At 32.5% G+C, this 19,255-nt stretch overlaps 1 protein-coding gene across 2 annotated transcripts in view; it reads left to right on the top strand.

The window, feature by feature from the left end:
• ced-6 (PTB domain-containing adapter protein ced-6) overlaps positions 1-19,255 on the top strand; it is a 97,562-nt gene that overhangs the window by 70,128 nt on the left and 8,179 nt on the right. Inside the window, exons 7-9 of one of the 2 annotated variants that reach the window (XM_075363110.1) lie at positions 8,579-8,729; positions 16,540-16,711; positions 18,683-18,864. In XM_075363110.1, the coding sequence (XP_075219225.1) occupies positions 8,579-8,729; positions 16,540-16,711; positions 18,683-18,864 (505 nt within the window). The remainder of the gene's footprint in view (positions 1-8,578; positions 8,730-16,539; positions 16,712-18,682; positions 18,865-19,255) is intronic. The other variant, XM_075363112.1, reaches the window with a different exon arrangement.

Genomic DNA, 19,255 nt, shown 5'->3' on the forward strand with positions numbered 1-19,255 from the left:
GACTAAAAATAAATTATTCAGATCTTGGGCAAGTCAGTCTTACAGTTCCATCATACCTGGAATATTTCAGGGAATTAATGTTAGTGTTAATGGGAGTTAGCAACTAATGATTGTAAAATTGGATAACAATTAGAAATTGTTGAATATTTTCCATCTATTAAAAATTAAAATGTACACGTATATATGCATATTAATTCCTTATATTATACTCTATTTTCATACCCTTTTAAATAATAAATGAATAAACCCTTAATTTATGCAAATATTTTTGTTAATCATCAACAAATTTCATTCTACCTTTTATGACATCTTCCTTTGGACTGTTTCTGTTCTCTAGCAGAGATTTTAGTGTTTGTTGATTTTGTGAAGCATTGCTATTTCTATTTTTTCTTTTTGCATTATTTCAGGTGTCCTGAGTATATGTTTTTATTTTATACACACATACAAAACCCTGGTTATACTGCAAACCAGAGTAGAAATAGTATTTCATTTAATTAATAAACAATAGAAGAGTATGCGATCTCCAATTCAAGAAAACGAACTGTCCAAAGAAAAATGTCCTAAGAGGAAGGATGAAGCCAGTTAGCAATAAATAATATGATTTCCTTAAGTAAAGTGTTTATTAATATACTTTATATATGCATTTTTAAAAATGATTCACTTGTAGTAATAGAACAGAAGTTGTTAAGTGAAAGATACCTTTTAATCCTTAGATCATTTTCAGTGTTGATTTTTAATTAAACTTGAGTTATCTAAATTAATCGTAGAGTACTATTTTATTACTCTAGATGGTTAATTTATTAACGTTGTGTATGTTAACATTGGAACTGTTTCAGATAGACATATAACTTTCAGGATACTTTATGGGTCAAATACTCAACCTTTCAACATAAGAAATGGAATTGATGATTATATTTGGTAAACTCAAACATTATGATAGCTTATTTTAAGTCTTGCCGGCCTCCGTGGAACAAGTGGTAGTGTATCGGTCTTTCATCCGGAGGTCCTGGGTTCGAATACTGGTCAGGCATGGCATTTTTACACGCTACAAAAAATTTTCATTCATCTCATCCTCCGAAGTAGTACTTAACAGTGGTCCCGGAGGTTATTAAAAAAAAGAAAATGTCTTAATAAAAGAGAAATATTGTAGAAAGTTTATATAATTTCCTGTCCAGAAATTCATGAAGACAAAGTTAAGACTCATCTGAGTCAAACTAAAAAATTATAGTGGCCAGCATCTATCTGAAGACGCAGATCTTTATTTATAATATAGTTTTTAGCAATGAAGCCACAAAATTTAACTATCAGTACTGAGTTAACTCACCATAATTTATATTGGTCAGATCCTTCAAAATTCCACACTGGCATCATGAGGCTTATACTTGGCATTCAGTCAAATATGATATGCAGGCAGAATTATTGTCAGAAAAGTTGTAGGACCTATTTTCATTTGTAAAAATTAAAATTTAACAAATTATAAAGTTTTGTTACTGATAAATCATTTTTGAAATTCAAAATGGTTTTTGGCTGCAACTACTAAACCAGCTGGTTCAGCATTACGGGATGACAAGCACACTAAATCTGAAAACCATTTTTACTATGAGATGGATCAGTCAAAGAGGCATGATAAAATGCCTTGCTCTAGACTCGCCAGCTTTAATTTATTTCCTTTAGGACTGCATGATTACACATGACGTACACATTCCTGTGACGTACACGATATGTGTACGTCACAGAAATTCATATTATTACAGATATAAAGATGTTCATTCAGCAGCTCAGAATTTTTATATCCTACCAACAAGCTGTTAAACAAAGGAGGAAGACAGTTTAAACATTTATTAAATTTGAAGTCATTTAACATTTTTAAGAGTTTAATAAGTCTTTTTTGGAATTATAATTTTTTCAGCAGAAATTTAGTACTAATACATCTCTGAAGAGTTTTTCCACCACTAAAAGAATTTTCAAAAGCTGATGAATTTGTTACTCATCTTGACAAGATTTTAAAAATAAGTTGCTGCTCTGTTGATGCTACAATTTAATATCGACTCATCCTCCCAAATTCAACATCTAGAGATTGAGTAATCGACTCATAATGTATCCAGAAAGTTTTATCTATCTAAAACAGCATCAATGAATACAAGTTACAAGTTATTTTGTAATGACTGAAAAGTAATTTTTTAAACAATATAAATTAGTTAGCATTTCAGCTGTCCCATAAGGACACAGATTTACTTCATGAACACTCTGTACAAATCAAAATAAATAAAAAATTTCATATAAACATAGGTCCAGAAATGTTTTATTTTCTTGTCAAGGTACTGAAAGATTTTTAAAATTTTATTATAAATTAAAATTACTGCTGTTCTTCATTTCTGGGTACCACTTATGAGCTCAAATTCTGTACAAGACAACTAAAATGAATAAACAATGAACACTGTTATTTTTTTTAATATTTTTAAAACTATTAAGTAACTGCAAACAAATGAAAATAATGAGATGAAGAAAAAAGCTAGATTTTTCTCACTACCTAAATTAAATTCAACCAAGCAGTAGTTTTATAATTAATTTCATTCATAATACAGTAACATATTAATTTTTCATTACTAATTGTAATGAAAAATTACTGAATGTGCTTCATATCTAAGATGCCATATCAATTTTCAAATGAATTTTTTTAATTTATGGTTTCTGTTAAAGAAATTTGCAGGCTGCATTATGAGAATATGATTGAAGAGTTTTGAAGGTAAATGCTCCTGAAAGCAAAACCTTTCTGCTGACTTTCATCATTTATAATCTAAGAGATCATTTCCAGCAGTTCCATTTCCTATTGCGTGCTATGTAGATTAACTTATGATCAAGAAAATATTATTTGAATAATACAGTGCATTCCTTAGCTTGGTGTTAGAAATATTTTGCTTTGAATAAGTATATGCATACTAAACTAAAGAGAACACTAAAAAGGAAAAGTTTTATCCTATGTTAGATTAGATATTTGCAATCCAGTCTAAGAAAATTAAAATATTGTAAATTCAGTTTTATTCAATGTCAAATTTGTTTTTACTAGAAATGGAATAAATAATTTAAAGAGTAGAGGAGGAATTAGGCGGTTTATTGAAAATTTATGTAAAGTAATGATCAACCTTTCAAAAACCAGTTTCTGTAAATTTATAGTGTGATTTAGTTAAAATGTTTATTTTTTAAGATCACCTTGAGAAATAAATATGTAAAATTAAAGTAATCATCAGTCCCTAATACTATTAAACCTATTACTACTAAGAGTTGTAGCACTTGATACCCCAACACTAGATGTTTTTCAGTGTGATGGTAGATTTTTTCATAAACAGCACTTAACCTGACTTATCTTAACAGAAGAGTCAGATGAGGAAGCCTAGTTAATCAGCCTCTCAGGTTCCTGATTTAAATCTACTTAACCTTAAATTCTCTTTAGGGGCATATAGAAATAGTTTATAAAATAAAAGTTATTTGAGATAAAAAATGTAATTTTTATTGCTATGAGCTTCTGAACAACCACGACACTATTGATAGAACTTCTTTTGATATACAATGCACACTGTAAAACATCAAGACTATTCAGGGGTGCGCTGGTGCCAGAACACTGTTACTGCTCTGTAGGAGAAATAAAAAATTGTCCTTTCACATTAAATCTGTATGATTAACTTAAAGCTGGTAAAAAATATAACTTAAATAATAGAAATCAGACTGCATGAAAACAGTCCTTGCTTTTGGATATCCATAGGCAAACAGCGACAAAATAAGTTGCCAAAAATCCAATTCATGAAAAAAAATTTGACATGAAAAGATTAAGTTTTGCTTCTTGTCAAATGTAAACGTTGAAATGAATGTGCATTTATCATAATACTGCCATGTGGCAAGCCACCTGTGGCTGCGGACCATATTCTTGTGACTTTTTTTATCCCCCCGGGCCGGACATACAGTTAAGTAAAACTCAGCCCAGGGGAGTGTCCTTTACTCTAAGGAACCTCCCCACCTACCATTAGTAAGACCGGCATGGTAGGTCCATGCCGGTCTTGCCGGAAAACTGAAACACCCTTCCAAAGTCTTCGTCTTGATCCATCTCTCATTTAAATAATCACGACTTGCTTAATCAGGTAATTACTAATGGCCTTATTTACCAGGGCAGACATTATAACGTTCCAAGGCACGGAACCAAACGCGTTCCAGATATTCAAGAACACCATAACAGGGATACCCCTCGTCCTCCATGTCCCTTGTCTAACCTCCTTAGCCCAGTGTACCACTCGTGACACAGCTTGAATGGCCGATCTGCCTGGCACAAAACCATATTGATTTTCATGTATACCACCTTCTCTATTGAGCTCCTCCATGATTCTTGATGCCAACATCCTCTCAGCAACTTTACCCAAATTGTTAAGGAGACATAACCGTCTAAACCCTTCGGCCATATTATCAGCTTCACCTTTGGGAAGGAAGACAAGTCGCCTTTCCTTCCACCAGGCTGGGAAAGTCCAACCTTCCAGTTCTCTATTGAAAATGTCTACTATGGCCCATGGTATCCTATCGATTAGGCCCTTTAGCACCTTGGCCGGGATTCCGTCTGGTCCTGGACCTTTCACATTCCCAGCCTATTTATCGCCATGATAACTTCATCAACATTATATCTTCTCTTAAAAACTGGAGGGTCAACTCTTCTTTGTTCGGCGGAAGGGAAGAGTCTTTCCACCTCACACTTCACCCTATCCATCGTCAATACAGGGAGGCGCCTACCAAATCTCTTCATCACAATCTGGTAGGCCCTCCCCCAGGGATCCCTATCCAAATCGTCGTATAACTCCATCCATTTTTTGCTCTTTACTGTCTTAATCTCATAATTGAGGGCACGTCTGCGATCTCTATAATCTTGAGCAGCCTCAACATACTCCGTCCTATCATTTTGATGCTACCGCTGCATACGACTCTGGCTGGATTGTAACTCCCTCTGCATCTGCGCAATTCTTGGGGTACACCAATATACTGGCTTGAAACCCTGATTCTTCATCTCGAACTGTGCAATCTCATCTTTGATAATCTCTTGAAGTCCCTCTGAAGTTAAATTCAATTGAACTGTCACTCTCTCTACTACTCTATTTATAACCATGTCCACCTGCCAGTTAATTATTATAGATGGTTATCTTTCTGATAATAGAGACTGGTATTTTTCTTAGGTAGATAAACTATTGTATAGCTTGTGCCTAAAGCTGTTGTTGCTTAGTAGATTTTTCAATAATTTACTTAGAATCTGAGATTGTCGAGCTTCCATCTGTCTTCTGGAAGGAAGTCGAAGTACATGGATGAAAACCCATTTACACCCAGGAAGGTCCTGCATCGTTCTCCAGTGAGAGGAGAGGCATCAACCGGCAAAGAGAGTGCAGAGGTTGCATCTGAAGTCACATTATCGTTGGCCATGGAGGCTACGCCAATAGTGGATACTGGTGATAATAGGCCTAGGGAAGACCGGAAGAGACAGCGTCCTCCTGGTACTGAGGAAAGAGACTTGGATAATGAGCTAGTGGAGTGGATTTGTAAATTGGAAACTGTAGCTTGTATTCTGCACAAGTCGACTGATAAAAATACAAAGAGGAAAATTAATTAAACAAGTTGAGTTAGATATATATAATATAGTCAAGCAGATAGCTGGATTTAAGATTGTCTTTTCTACGAGATCACTGGAGATAAGTACTCAGGAGATTGCAACACAGACTGATGCAAAGTCAGATAATGATGATATTTTACAGCAGCTTAATAATGGAGTCGAGGATGATGAGGTGGTGGGTCTGATAGTTAAATGCTGGCCTAAAGCTGCTTATAACTATGTGGAAGACAAGAGGGATTCCTGTTTTGATAGTGTGGATACGAACATAGCGATTGTGGTCGATCAGCTGTGGTCGAACAAATGCGAACAGCTGCCTTGCTTTCAATCTGCCCCTTTCTGCCAGGCTTCTAATGTCAGGAACCCTTCTAAGAACAGACAACGTAAAAGGGTCATCGTGAACCGCCAGATCAGATTTTTAAATATATCAAGCAGGAATGTTCCAGTGCTAATTGTAGTACAGTTTTTCAGTGATTTGCCAAGCGATTAATTTATAAAAATAGTAAATGGTTTAGAATTATAGTTACTGGGATAAAGTATATATAGCAATATCTTGCCTGATTCATGTAATGCAAAGGTCAAAGTTTTAAATTGCATACAGATTATTCACCAGAGAAAATCTGTTTATATTCATGTTATTTATAGTTAACAGCATAGTAAAAACCTACAACAATATAGAAATCCTAGAAACTTGTATAAAATAATTTTGAATAGCACAGTATTCTGTACTCTACTAATAGTATCAAAGATTACTCATAAATTTTCAGCATGTGATAGTTAAAAATATACTTCAATGAATGTAAAACAGATAATAAAGCAATTAAAGTGGAATGCACTCATTTTTAACAAGATCTAGAAACTTTTTAACAGTGTAAAATATTTACTGCATTTTTTAATTGTAAAAAGTTTTATTATGTAATTATTTTGTGAAATGAACTTGCTTTTTTAATAATTTAAAATTATTGAAATATTATGTGCATAGTTCTATTAAGTGCTTCGTCATTTACAGCTCCAAGATTGGTAGGGAAAAAATCCAGAGGAGAATCAAAGAAATGGATCTTTAGTGAAATATTACATCCAAGTGCTTTATAGTTTTTAAGAAGCTCAGTTAAAGTTCTTTGTAGTTATCTTCATTATTAGTTTCAAGGAAGTTGATTACAAGCTTTTTAAAAAATTTCCACACAACAACTTTACAATCATTCAAACTGTCTTTAAATTCAACATCACTGATTAGTTTTCTCTTTTGCGGTCCAACAAATATACCTTCCTTTATCTTAGCATCACTTACATTAAGGTACTTGTTTTTTAGAAAGTGAAATCCAGTCGAAGTGGAAATCCAACACAAGTTCATATTTTCATATTGCTCCTTCATGTGAATGAGCTATGAACTAAAGGGATTGATGGGATAATATTTCCAATATGAAGAAGGACTGCTTTCAAGCTACTGTATGAGTCTATAAAGACACCATTCATAAGGATGGTCTCTATGTACCAATGTTTCTAATAAAGATTTCAATTATTATATTAAACTAAATCCTTTCTAGAAGAAGAAACATTCAAATTCACACTGGCTGTTGCATAAATTGCTTACTTTAATATTGTATTGTAAAAGATCTCATCCTTTCAGTAGCTATGTGAGAATTTCTACTTGATTCTTGGATAAATTTAGATCACAAATGAAGGTCATTTAATAATGACTGATTAAGTGTAGTTCATTATTTGTATTCTCTAAAAAGTCTAGGTCTCTCCTTCATCGTCTGATAAATCTGCACACCCTTCTATATCAACAGCTTTATCTTCCTCTAATTCCCATGTTTTTGTTGGTACTGCAATTAGAAACTGTGGACTGTGAGGCACTGGTCTTATAGAAGAGGAAGTATCAGAATATTTAACAGTATGTCTAGTCTTAGCTGTTATCCCTGATATTTTCATTACACAAAAAATTGCAGTCCATGAAGCGATCCTTCAGTGATTGCACTGAATGCAAGCTTGCACTTGACTGATGTAATTGAGGTTTTTCCTGACCAAGATGATTAATAGTTTATTGTTTGCATCCATCACTCAGTCACCAAAAACAAAATTCATGTATGCTGCGCAATGTGTGATTATTGGATGACATAATTACATTTAGAAAAAAATATGACATGAATTATATGTGTATCATTTTAATTACTGTGTAAATAATAATACTATTTTTCATGGCTATCTATTAACTCAAATAAATTATAGTTTATTTAGCAACTTAACTTCTGTAATAAATAAATAGTATACTGTACTTGCAGTGCTCTTCTACATGTACTTGGTGGAAAATAGGAAGAACAATTACAAAAATTCTGAGGCTGATAGGGAAATTCTGATTTCTTATTTGGAAACAGTGTCCAAAAATACATAACATTCAGCAAATATTGACCAGTGTAAGAAACTACAAAATAGACATTTAATATCTATTATATTTGTATGATGAAAAACCAAGTCTCTTAATTCTCATCACTCATCACTACATTTTTACTCTTGAGAAATTGAAATAATTTTCACTCTGGTGTCATGATATCGATTATATATATATTCTGGAATTCTGTAATATCCAATATACATTCTTGTAAGAGGTGGCTGCCAAGAGGAGATAATTAATTTTTTTAGTAACAGATTACAGTAGACATATTATACTATTAGAGGAGTATTTTTTATATGAAAATCAGTGTGTTAAATCTAATTACTGTTCTTGTATACAACTGTACTATTTCTCTGCGTTGTTATTATATTTTAATTCTTACAGTATTAATTTTTTAGGTTTTTTTATTCTGTTTAACTTTATTAGCATTTTGCTCTGTTTACTTTTCTAGCATTTATTTATTGAATGGTTGTTTTAAGTTTATTCTTGAGTTATGTTTTAGAATGGTATTTTCTCTATGAATATAAATGCAGCTTATATTTTTATTTTAAAAGGATGTAGAAGAGTATATGAAGAATAACAGTATAACAAATTTGTTAGAAGTGAATACTAGTGAATCTGGTTCACCTACTGCATCTCCAGCAACAGAACCACTGTATTCATCGCCTAGCACCAATGGCAGCTCATCATCCGGTCAGAAAAAACGTAAGATTTAGTTAATCATCAAAATAGCTGCATGAATTATTTTTCGATGAACTACTTATAAGCAGTAGCTGTAGCAGTGTTTCATTATGAAAATAAAAGCTCGACTCTTTCTTTAATTCTCTTCTTTACATAAAAAAAAATTTATATTGAAAACTCTTCAACAGTATTTTTGAAAAAACATATATTAATTCTAAGTAGGTTTTTCTATTTGTATACCATAATGATACAGAATGTTGTGAATATTATTAGTAAAGAATTTACTCTCTAGAAAATTTGGGTGTGTTGCAAGCTAATATTTTATTTTTTCTATGAGGTCTGTTCAAAAAGTATCTGAACTTTTTTTTTTATATAGTATTTGGATATGACTGGTAAAACTTGTTTGAGCTCAACACTCTGCACAATCCTTTGGAAGTCATATTCCCAAGTCTGAATATGTGCATCACGAATATGTATAAGAAAACCAAACTGGTGACAAACAGTACTGTCTGAACGTTCTGAACAATCGTATTTGTGGTCCAGTTTGATGCATGAAGCATGACCTATGGGTAATCATCGAATGGCAGTTGTATCAGCTGCTCATTTGTCACACCTAATTCAGAATTTTTGGTTAAGTACAGAATCCCTTAGGTTTTCCAGCTTTCTGGACAGGGATCCTTGTGTTCCCTGACTGAAGATACAAATGAAAGGGTTCTAGTTTGACAGCTGGGAAGACAAAATAATGAATGTGACAGCACTGGTGGTAGAAGTTCCAAAAGAGTGTGTCCAGCAATAGAATGAGCACCGGCCGGGTTAAGTGTGTAGTCATAAGAGAACTACTTAGAAGAATAGGATTGGAAACACTAGTTAAGCTTTTTTTTCACAGCCTGCGGTCAGATACTTTTTGAATAGACATCGTATCAGCCTGGTGGCTAGTTTATCCTCTAACACTAATATCAACTATTATCACATTTTAAAAAGCAATCTAGAGATCACTAAGCTAACAGTGGGGTGTATGACCTAATATGGTTCCTAATATATTGTAGATGATATTTTTATATGCATTAAGATGTTTGCTGTTAGTCCCATTTTTTAAACTTTTTCACTATCCTATTTTTTTTTCTTAAAGTAACTACTTATTTACTGATACGTATTGTTTATAGAATAAGTGCAGTTGTTTTTCGTTCAGATCAGAGAAAAATAATGGAGATTTCACAATATGCATTGTTAAGCACTATTTGTAAAAGCTTTCAGTTTTCCAGTTAGCTGTTCTGAATACCCACCCTGAACATAGTTGCTTCATCTTCTTTTGACAAACAAACACAGTAGACTCTTGTTAACCAACTCCCTGAGGACCAATAGATTAAGCTAAAGTGTTATTTAGATAAGTTATTTTCCTTCTGGTACGAGGTCTGTGTGTGCACGTATGTATGTGTAATAGAGTTTAAGGTATTATATGTTAATTTGCTTTTCAGTCTTTTTATTTATATCAAAACTCTACAATTATTATTGACTAGCCAGTCAGGTGAGCAAAGCAAACCCTGACCGTCTTGTTTGATGCAAAAGAATCAGTTCTACTTCATTTAGATGACATAGTAGAGTCTATCAAGTCTCCGTAGATATAACGAACACATAATATAAAAAACACACTAACAACAAAGAACAATAACGAACACAAAATAATAATTTGTAGCTATGCGTTGACTCTGCGAGAAACATGTCCTACCATGTTGTAAGCTGAACTGAACACTAGTGGAGTGGGGAATTGAGCTTGAATCAGAAGTTTCAAAAATCATGTAACTGGATCCACGTAAGGCGGGATAGCGTAAGTCAAGGTATTATTGTATATACATTGTTTTTAACAAAATGTAAAAAAATAATAAATGTTAGTGTAAACAACATACTGTTTATAGTACACAATATAATTTATTACACTGTTGTTAGTTCAGTTTTTTTCCACTAGATGGTAACGCTCAACAATGGCTGCACGCAGCCGCCTGGCGCACCATGTCTGCTCTGCACCAATAGCAGCTAAAATAAAAATGTAAGCACATAACAACGAATAAACCAACGCACCATGTGTTTTAATTAGAAAGAAATCATTTTTAATTTGTCATGTTTTGCTATTACTTACATGCAACTAGTACTAGCACACATTAATAACAAAATCTGTTGATTTTGTGTATTCCCATTCATTCTTGTTTAATAAATTATAAACCTATGTTTTTTCACTAAAACAGTTTGCTTTGCTGGGTTAGTCCTCCCATTATTTTAAGTCTTGCGATATTATTGTGCATTCTACTACGCTGCTGTAATATGCTGCACATCACATTTCAAAAATCTTTTTTCTCTTGTTTGGTGTACTTTAGCTTTCATTTCTGGTTCTTCACATTTTCTTTTATCCTCTTCTCTCTTGTTTGTCTGATTAGCATTTAATATAATTTAAATGATTCCATTGTCACTTATAATCTCACTTTCTAATAGCCCATTACTTCTTTCTTTTTCCTGTTTAGCCTCCGGTAACTACCGTTCATGTATGAGTGTAAATGAAGTGTAGTCTTGTACATTCTAAGTTTGACCTTTCCTGAGATTTGTGTTTAATTGAAACCCAACCACCAAAGAACACTGGTATCCATGATCTTGTATTCAAATCCATGTAAAAAACCAAAATCCATGTAAAACTTACTGGCTTTACTAGGACTTGAATGCTGGAACTCTCGACTTGCAAATCAGCTGATTTAGGAAGACACGTTCACCACTAGATCAACCTGGTGGGTTAATAGCCCATTACTAGACATCCATTTATTCACACCATTTGTTTTCATTATTTCCCTGACTGGTTCTCTTGAATTGTTTACCAACCAATAGTTTGAAATTTTTATTACTTGAGTTTCTTATTTCATCTGGGACTTACTGTAATATTCTGGTTGCATCTTTTTTCAGCATTTGCTGCTGCTGAGAAGTTGGAACTTCACGTCCTGCTACTGCTGTTACACTAACGTTTAACTTTTTAATGTGAAATATTTAGTAATTGATTAAGTTAATGTATATTATAGTGTACTGTTATTGTGGTTTATAATAATGCTGAGAGTTGTGCATTATACTATAAGAATTAAGTCATCACATTGGTTGAACAGGAGTTTCTTAATAAAAGGCTGCTGTGTTTGTTTATATATATATATATATATTTTATCTTCAGTCATTTGACTGGTTTGATGTAAGCTCCGAGATTTCCTATCTAGTGCCAGTCATTTCATTTCGGTATACCCCTACATCCTACATTCCTAACAATTTGTTTTACATATTCCAAATGTTGCCTGCCTGCACAATTTTTCCCATCTACATGTCCCTCCAATATCAGAGTATCCAGGATGCCTTAAGATATGGCCTAAACGTTTGTCTTTTCTTTTAGCTATACTCTTCCAAATTCTTCTTTCTTTGTCAGTTTGTCGCAATACCTGTTCATTTGTCACTTTATCCACCCATCTGATTTTTAACATTCACCTACAGCACCACATTTCAAAAGCTTCTCATCTTTTCTTCTCGGGTACTCTGATCGTCAAAGTATATAAAAAGCTACACTCCAAACATATACTTTCAAAAATGTTTTTCTGATGTTTAAATTAATTTTTGTTGTAAGCAAATTATATTTCTGATTGAAAACTCGTTTTGCCTGTGCTATTCGGCATTTTATATCGCCCCTTCTTCATTCATCTTTAGTAATTCTACTTCCCAAATAAGAAAATTCTTCTATCTCCATAATCTTTTCTCTTTCTATTTATATATTCAGTGCTCCATCTACATTACTTATACTACATTTCATTACTTTTGTTTTGTTCTTGTTTATTTTCATGCGTAGTTCTTGCATAGGATCTCATCCATGCTATTCACTGTTTTTTCTAAATCTTTTTTACTCTTGGCAAGAATTACTATATCATCAGAAAATTGTAACATCTTTATATTTTCACCTTTCACTGTTACTTTGGCTATACATTGTTCTTTAACATCATTAACTCCTAGCTCTGTGTAAAGACTAAAAGTAACAGGAATAGGGAACATCCTTGTCTGACTCCCTTTTTTATTACTACTTATTTCTTATGCTCTAGGATTATTACTGTTGCAGTTTGGTTCCTGTAAATCTTAGCAATTGTTCTTCTATCTCTATAATTGAACCCTAAATTTTTTAAAATGCTGAACATTTTATTCCAGTTTACGTTAATACCTTTTCTAAGTCTATAATTCCATGTATTTTGATCTGTTTTTCTTTAATCTTCTTTCTACTATTAATCGGAGTGCTAAAGTTGCCTCCTTTGTTCCTATACTTTTCGTGAAACCAAATCAATCTAACACTTCTTCCACTCTCCTCTCAATTCTGTACAGAATTCTAGTTAAAATTTATGATGCGTAAGTAGTTAAACTAATTGTATATATTCTTCACATTATCTGCTCCTGCTTTCTTTTGTATCATGACTAACACTCTTTTTGAAGTCTGACAAAACTTCCCCTATTTTGTAAATATACATACCAGTCTATATTCTATCTATTGCTTCCTCACCTGCACTGCACAGTAATTCTGCAAGTATCCCCTCTATCCCAGGAGTGTTTCTTTGTTCAAATTCTTTAATGCTCTATTAAATTCAGATCTCAGTATTGTATCTCCCTTTTCATCCTCTTCGACTTCTTCTTCTTACTCTATAACACCAGGTTCTTACTTATTTCCTCCATATAACTCTTCAAAATATTCCACCCACCTGTCAACCTTTTCTTTCGGATTATAAATTAGTGTACCATGTTAATTTAACACATTATTAAATTTTAACTTATGTACCACAAATTGTCCGTAACGTTCCTGTATGATCCATCTATTTTACCAATGATCATTTCTCTTTCCACTTCTGAACACTTCTTTAATTAACTCTTCTTTTGCTAATATGGACTTCTTGTTTATAGTATTTCTTAATTGTCAATAGGTCCTTTTACCTTCTTCACCACTAGCGTTCTTATACTTTCTATGCTCATCCATCAGCTGCAATATATTCTCTGATGTCCAAGGTTTTCTACCAGTTCTCTTTGTTCCACCTAAGTTGAATTTCCTTTTTAACATTCTCCCATTCTTCTACATTTTCTACCTTATCTTTTTTATTCAGACCTCTTGCAATGTCCTCCACAAAAATTTTCTTTACCTCCTGTTCCTCAAGCATCTCTAAATTCCACCGATTCAACCGACACCTTTTCTTCAGGTTTCTAAACCCCAATCTACGTTTCATTATCACTAAATTAATTTCGCTATCAATGTCTGCTCCTGGATATGCTTTGCAGTCAACGAGTTGATTTCTAAATCTTTGTTTAACCATGATATAATCTATATCATACCTTGCAGTATCAGCCAGCTTTTTCCATGTGTATATTCTTATATTATGATTTTTAAACTAGGTGTTGGCAACTGCTAAATTATACTTTGTGGAAAACTCAATAAGTCAGTTCCCTCTTTCATTTCTTTTACCCAGCCCATATTCATCGGCAGTATTTCCTTCCTTCCTTTTTCCAATGATTGCATTCCATTCTCCAATTATTATTAAATTTTCTTTCCCCTTTTATGTGTTTAATTGCTTCATCAATTTCTTCGTATATACACTTTACATCATCATGGGCACTTGTAAGCTTACAGACGTTAACAATCGTTATTGGCTTAGGTTTTGATTTTACCCTTATTACAATGATTCTATCGCTAACCATTTTGAAATACTCTACTCTCTTCCCTATCTTCTTGTTCATTATGAAACCTACTCCTGCCTGCCCTTTATTTGAAGCTGAGTTAGTCACCTGACCAAAAGTCGTTTTCCTTTTCCTTCCAAACCTCACTAATTCCTACATCTAACATCTACATTTAACTGACCCATTTCCCTCTTTAAATTTTCTAACCTACCAACTGTTTTTAGACTTCTAACATCCCATGCTCCGACTCATAGAATGTTACTTTTTAATTTTTTGATGGCTCCTTCCTTAGCAGTCCCCACCCAGAGATCCGAATGAAGGGCTAGTTTATCTTTGGAATATTTTAGGAAGGAAGGTGCCTCCATCTTTGTTACATGAAAATGCAGAATTACAGTTTCTTGGGGGAAAAAACATCTGTAGTTTTCCACTGCTTTCAGCTGCGCAGTACTAAGAAGATGTTAATATGGCTGTTTAAGTCTTCCTGACCTATGCCCTTAACAGCTACTGAAAGAGCCTTCTTTCAAGAATCATTCTTTTGTCTGGCTCACAACAGATACCACTCCGGTATGACTGCACCTTTGGTCAAGCTACTCTGTATCACTGAGTTACTCAAGTCCCTCACCATCGACAAGGTTTCATGATTCATAGAGGGGGTTTTTATATATATATGTATGTGTGTGTGTGTGTGTGTATGCTTACTTTAGATTGTGAAATTTAATTTTAAGATTTACATGATCAAAAGTATTTTTATTTTTAATTAAAGCTGAAAATGATTAAATTAATTCAATGTACACATTAGGTGCAAGTCAATACAGAACCTTATAAAGCATTACAGATAATGTATAACATGTCATAATGTGAATAAAGTTATAAATACAACAATAATTGGTGATATGTTCTGTAAAAAAAATCATCAGAGAAAGAATGATTGAGAGATTCCCAAAAAAAACACAGTGTTAGATGTCACTTTACAAGTGTTGATTGTAAATAAGATTATAAGGGCAGGTCTGTAAGTTGAGTTGGTCCATGTAACCAAACAATTACTGATGATACATCTTTAGTAATTAAAGATGTTTAAAGGTGATTGAGCATATATTCTGCTCAATCCCCACAGGAGAGTGAGATGTATAATGTGTTCAAATTCAGTTTGAGTTAAGGATTGATATTGAAGTTTGTAAAGAAAAAATCCCTTTTTTGATAAAAGTTGTTTTGTGAATGTATTATATGAATGTTTCAATATTGTGTATACAAATTTTGATACTGATGGTAAATTTAAAAGTAACACAAATTACAATTTATTGTCTAATGCCTGAACTAAAAAAAGTTTTATTTCCTGGAATTAGAATAAAATATTTGTGAATTCAGCTCAGTATATTATTAGTTTCGTCATGGTCTCAGTCTTGCACTTCTATTTTATTCTTAAAGTAATCACCACCCCAACCACTCGACTATGTCAACACTTCTTTTATCATTAGTGTTGTTTGGTTTAAGTTTCACGGACTAGATGAGAGAGCCTCTGCTGTTTCTTTTGGTACTTAAGATAATAACAGGAACTTCATTTTGGTTTTGATTGAATAATTAATCATTGCTGTCAGGAGATTTCAGTCGTGATTTATATAAATTCATCCTACAAGTTTTCTTCCAAAAAAAATATTTGTTTTGACTTTAATGCATTATCCATTGAAAAATAGATATGAATAAGGTATTAGGCCAGCATTATATTTGCAAATCAAAATATTGTGTGTTTGCACATTTATGTAGACAAAAAACCTGCATTCTGAGCAATTTTCAGACTAAAGTTCTTACTATGAAAAATATGAAAACAAAATTTTCAATTCTGTTTGCTGTATTCCAAACAGTCTGTCAGATTGTAGTGAGTGAAAAACCAGCAGAAAATTCAGACTATCTTCTAAATTTAGAAAGATAAAATATATTAATCGTATAAGTGTTTTGTAGTTTTATATGTAGAAATTCTGTAAATTATTACAGCCAAACCACTGGTTTGGCTGAATAATTTTCAGTCAAGTCTTATACATTGTCTCATGAATCAGTATTTGTCTCATACATTACTCCTTTTTATAAATTTCTAATTCAAAAATCTATTACTTACTGTTATCAGTTATAAATTTAACAGGTGGAGCCACTAGTAACAATTCAACAACCAGTCCGGTTTCACCTCCGCCTCCAGTACCTCCTCGGCAAGGCAATGCTGCAACAATTGGAACCGGTAGTCTTCAGTCTCCCAATGCGCTTATGGGAAGAGCATTCAGTACAGAAGGAGAACTGATCAGGTACTTCTTTTAATTATTTATAATGTTCAAATTTTATTCCTTTATAAACAGTGAGTATTAGTTATAGTACATGAGTGGTTAAAAAAATTTGAGCTGGACTTGATTTTCTCTCCACAACTTGACAGTATACTGCTCTGTAATCGATCTAGTAATGTTTCACAATAGTCTGAAGCATCAACCTCAAGATAAACAGTGCTCTTCAGTCACGTCTCAATTCACCTACATTTTGTGGCTTGGTTTTGTAAGCCATGATGTGGTAACCTCAGAAAAAATAGTTGATTTGAGTCCGGGCAGCTGGCCCACCATTCTATCACTCTTTGCATGTTTAACCATCCACTGTGGAAAAACCAAAGTGATGTGGTGCTCCATCTTGTTAAGACCATAGTATATTCTGAACATTTTGATTAACTGCGACTTGAATAGCAGGAAATTCTTTATTGATGAAATTGATGGTGATTCAAATTTGTGTATAAAAAATCCTATCAATAATTATGTTACACTAAGACTTACCTGCATATTTACTTTCTTTAAATACTGAGTGTAGTTTTCCCTTATTAAATTAGGATTTTTATCATCTCTGGTCTGATTGTTGTGATTAAGAAAAGCATAAAATCTACTGTAACAGAAATACTCGTAAATAATTTATATATTATGTACTCATAATAATAAGGTTTGGTTCTCTTCATTGTTTACACACAGTATTCATTCAACTCACTTGTCAAAATTACTCTGATACTTGTTAGCCATAAATTTTACAGGGCTAATTAATTTTTGTAGAGCTTTCATGCATGTAGAGTTCTTTAACAGCTCTTTTTGGTTAAGTAACTGGATCTTCAATAAAAGCTTGCAGAACTTTGATCAATATCTTGTCACCAAAATGGTCTACCTTTATTAATGCAATTTTATAACTTTTCCAAAATGTATAAACTTAACACTAAATTTTGGTGTGGATGGTGGTTTTCAACTAAATTTTCTAAGAGATTCACCATTCTTCAAAAGGTCTATTCACCATATTCTCCAATCATTAAAACAAGTAAATTTATGTCATTTTTAAGTTATTCTTTTGGTTTTACTCAGCAATATTTGAAACTAAAATTTTAAGGTTCAAGTATGCAATTATATTTGTAGAAATATTAAGAAATTAATAATAATGTCTTCTTAAAGCAGATGACTTCAATTTTCATCCTTAGTTATAAAATTCCGTATTTTTTGGAATTTTATTTACTAAATGAGTCCTTTAAAATGAGGTATTATTCCTTGATAGAGTTTTAATTGAATATTTTAGTTCCACTGAAGAACACTTGCAGATAAAGGATAAAATTATCCCACATGTCAAAAGATAGTTTTTTTTTTACACCGGCAAACATGTATAAGTCTCGTATGTATGTTGTTTATTTGTTGGAATAAAAGTTATTTAAACTATTCTGTGACTTCTTAGACATGTTATATGTATGCTGTGAAGAGGAATGTCATACCAAAAATTCCTATTGCAACACCATTAATGAACCTTTACAATCCAAGTACACTAGTAATAGGAACACTCACATCCGGGTAAAAGTAACATACATTTGGATAGATGTGAACCTTGGTTTCAGGTACCAGAAAAGCAAACTGCTCATCTGACCAGCTGTTTAAGTAGCTATTTTTATCTATCAGTTCATAAAGCCTGGATTTTTTAGAACCAAGCCATCAAGTGTGTAATTTGTTTCTTTTAAATAATTGTTTTATTTATTTATATTTTTTGCAATAATTAATATCTGCAAACACTAGTTTTATCATTTTTATGTATAATAATGTAACAGTCTTAAAGCACCTAAGCTTAATTAAAATTTTTACTATAAATACATTCATAAATTAAATCATAATGTTTACAAATAAATGAGGTTCCTTCTGGGGCTGAAGATTTATCATAATGGATTTGAAATACGAATATAGTATATATTGCTCTGTATAATTGTCTTTTGATTTCAGTGATTTGACTGTAAATAGACCGAGTGTGGGAACAAAGCTTGAAGGCCTTCTGATGGATGAATTGGAGGAAGATTTCAATCCAAGAGCTTATGAAAGCTCTACTCAGCCGGAAACATCTCATCTGACCTTACATTCTCAAGTACAGAATTACAATGGTAATCCAGTCACCACACCACCTCTGTGTAAGTAGCTGTGCTTACCATGTTTATTCAGATTAGAGGTGTGTTAGAAATTCATAATATATTCTTTTAATTTCACTAATGTATCCTTAAAACCTGATGTTGTCCCACATTTGGAATTCTCTGAGAATAGCTTCCTAAAAATTAAAATGATTTAATTAAGGATAAAATTCCAACAACTAACGATACATTTAGTGTACTGTGTCTGAAGTCAGGTGTTGTTTAAAAATCTAACTTAAGAATATCTGTTATATAACATTAAAACCAATAATATACAATTAGACAGATAACAGAACCTTACTGATAAGTATCTTTTTCAAACTATCATTAAGCTATCCAACTTATTTTGGTAGAAAAAAGAATTTTAATAATATATTAAATAGTAATTAAAGTA

The sequence above is a fragment of the Lycorma delicatula genome, chromosome 4 (assembly GCF_047948215.1).
Source record: "Lycorma delicatula isolate Av1 chromosome 4, ASM4794821v1, whole genome shotgun sequence".
Taxonomy (NCBI): Eukaryota; Metazoa; Arthropoda; class Insecta; order Hemiptera; family Fulgoridae; genus Lycorma; species Lycorma delicatula.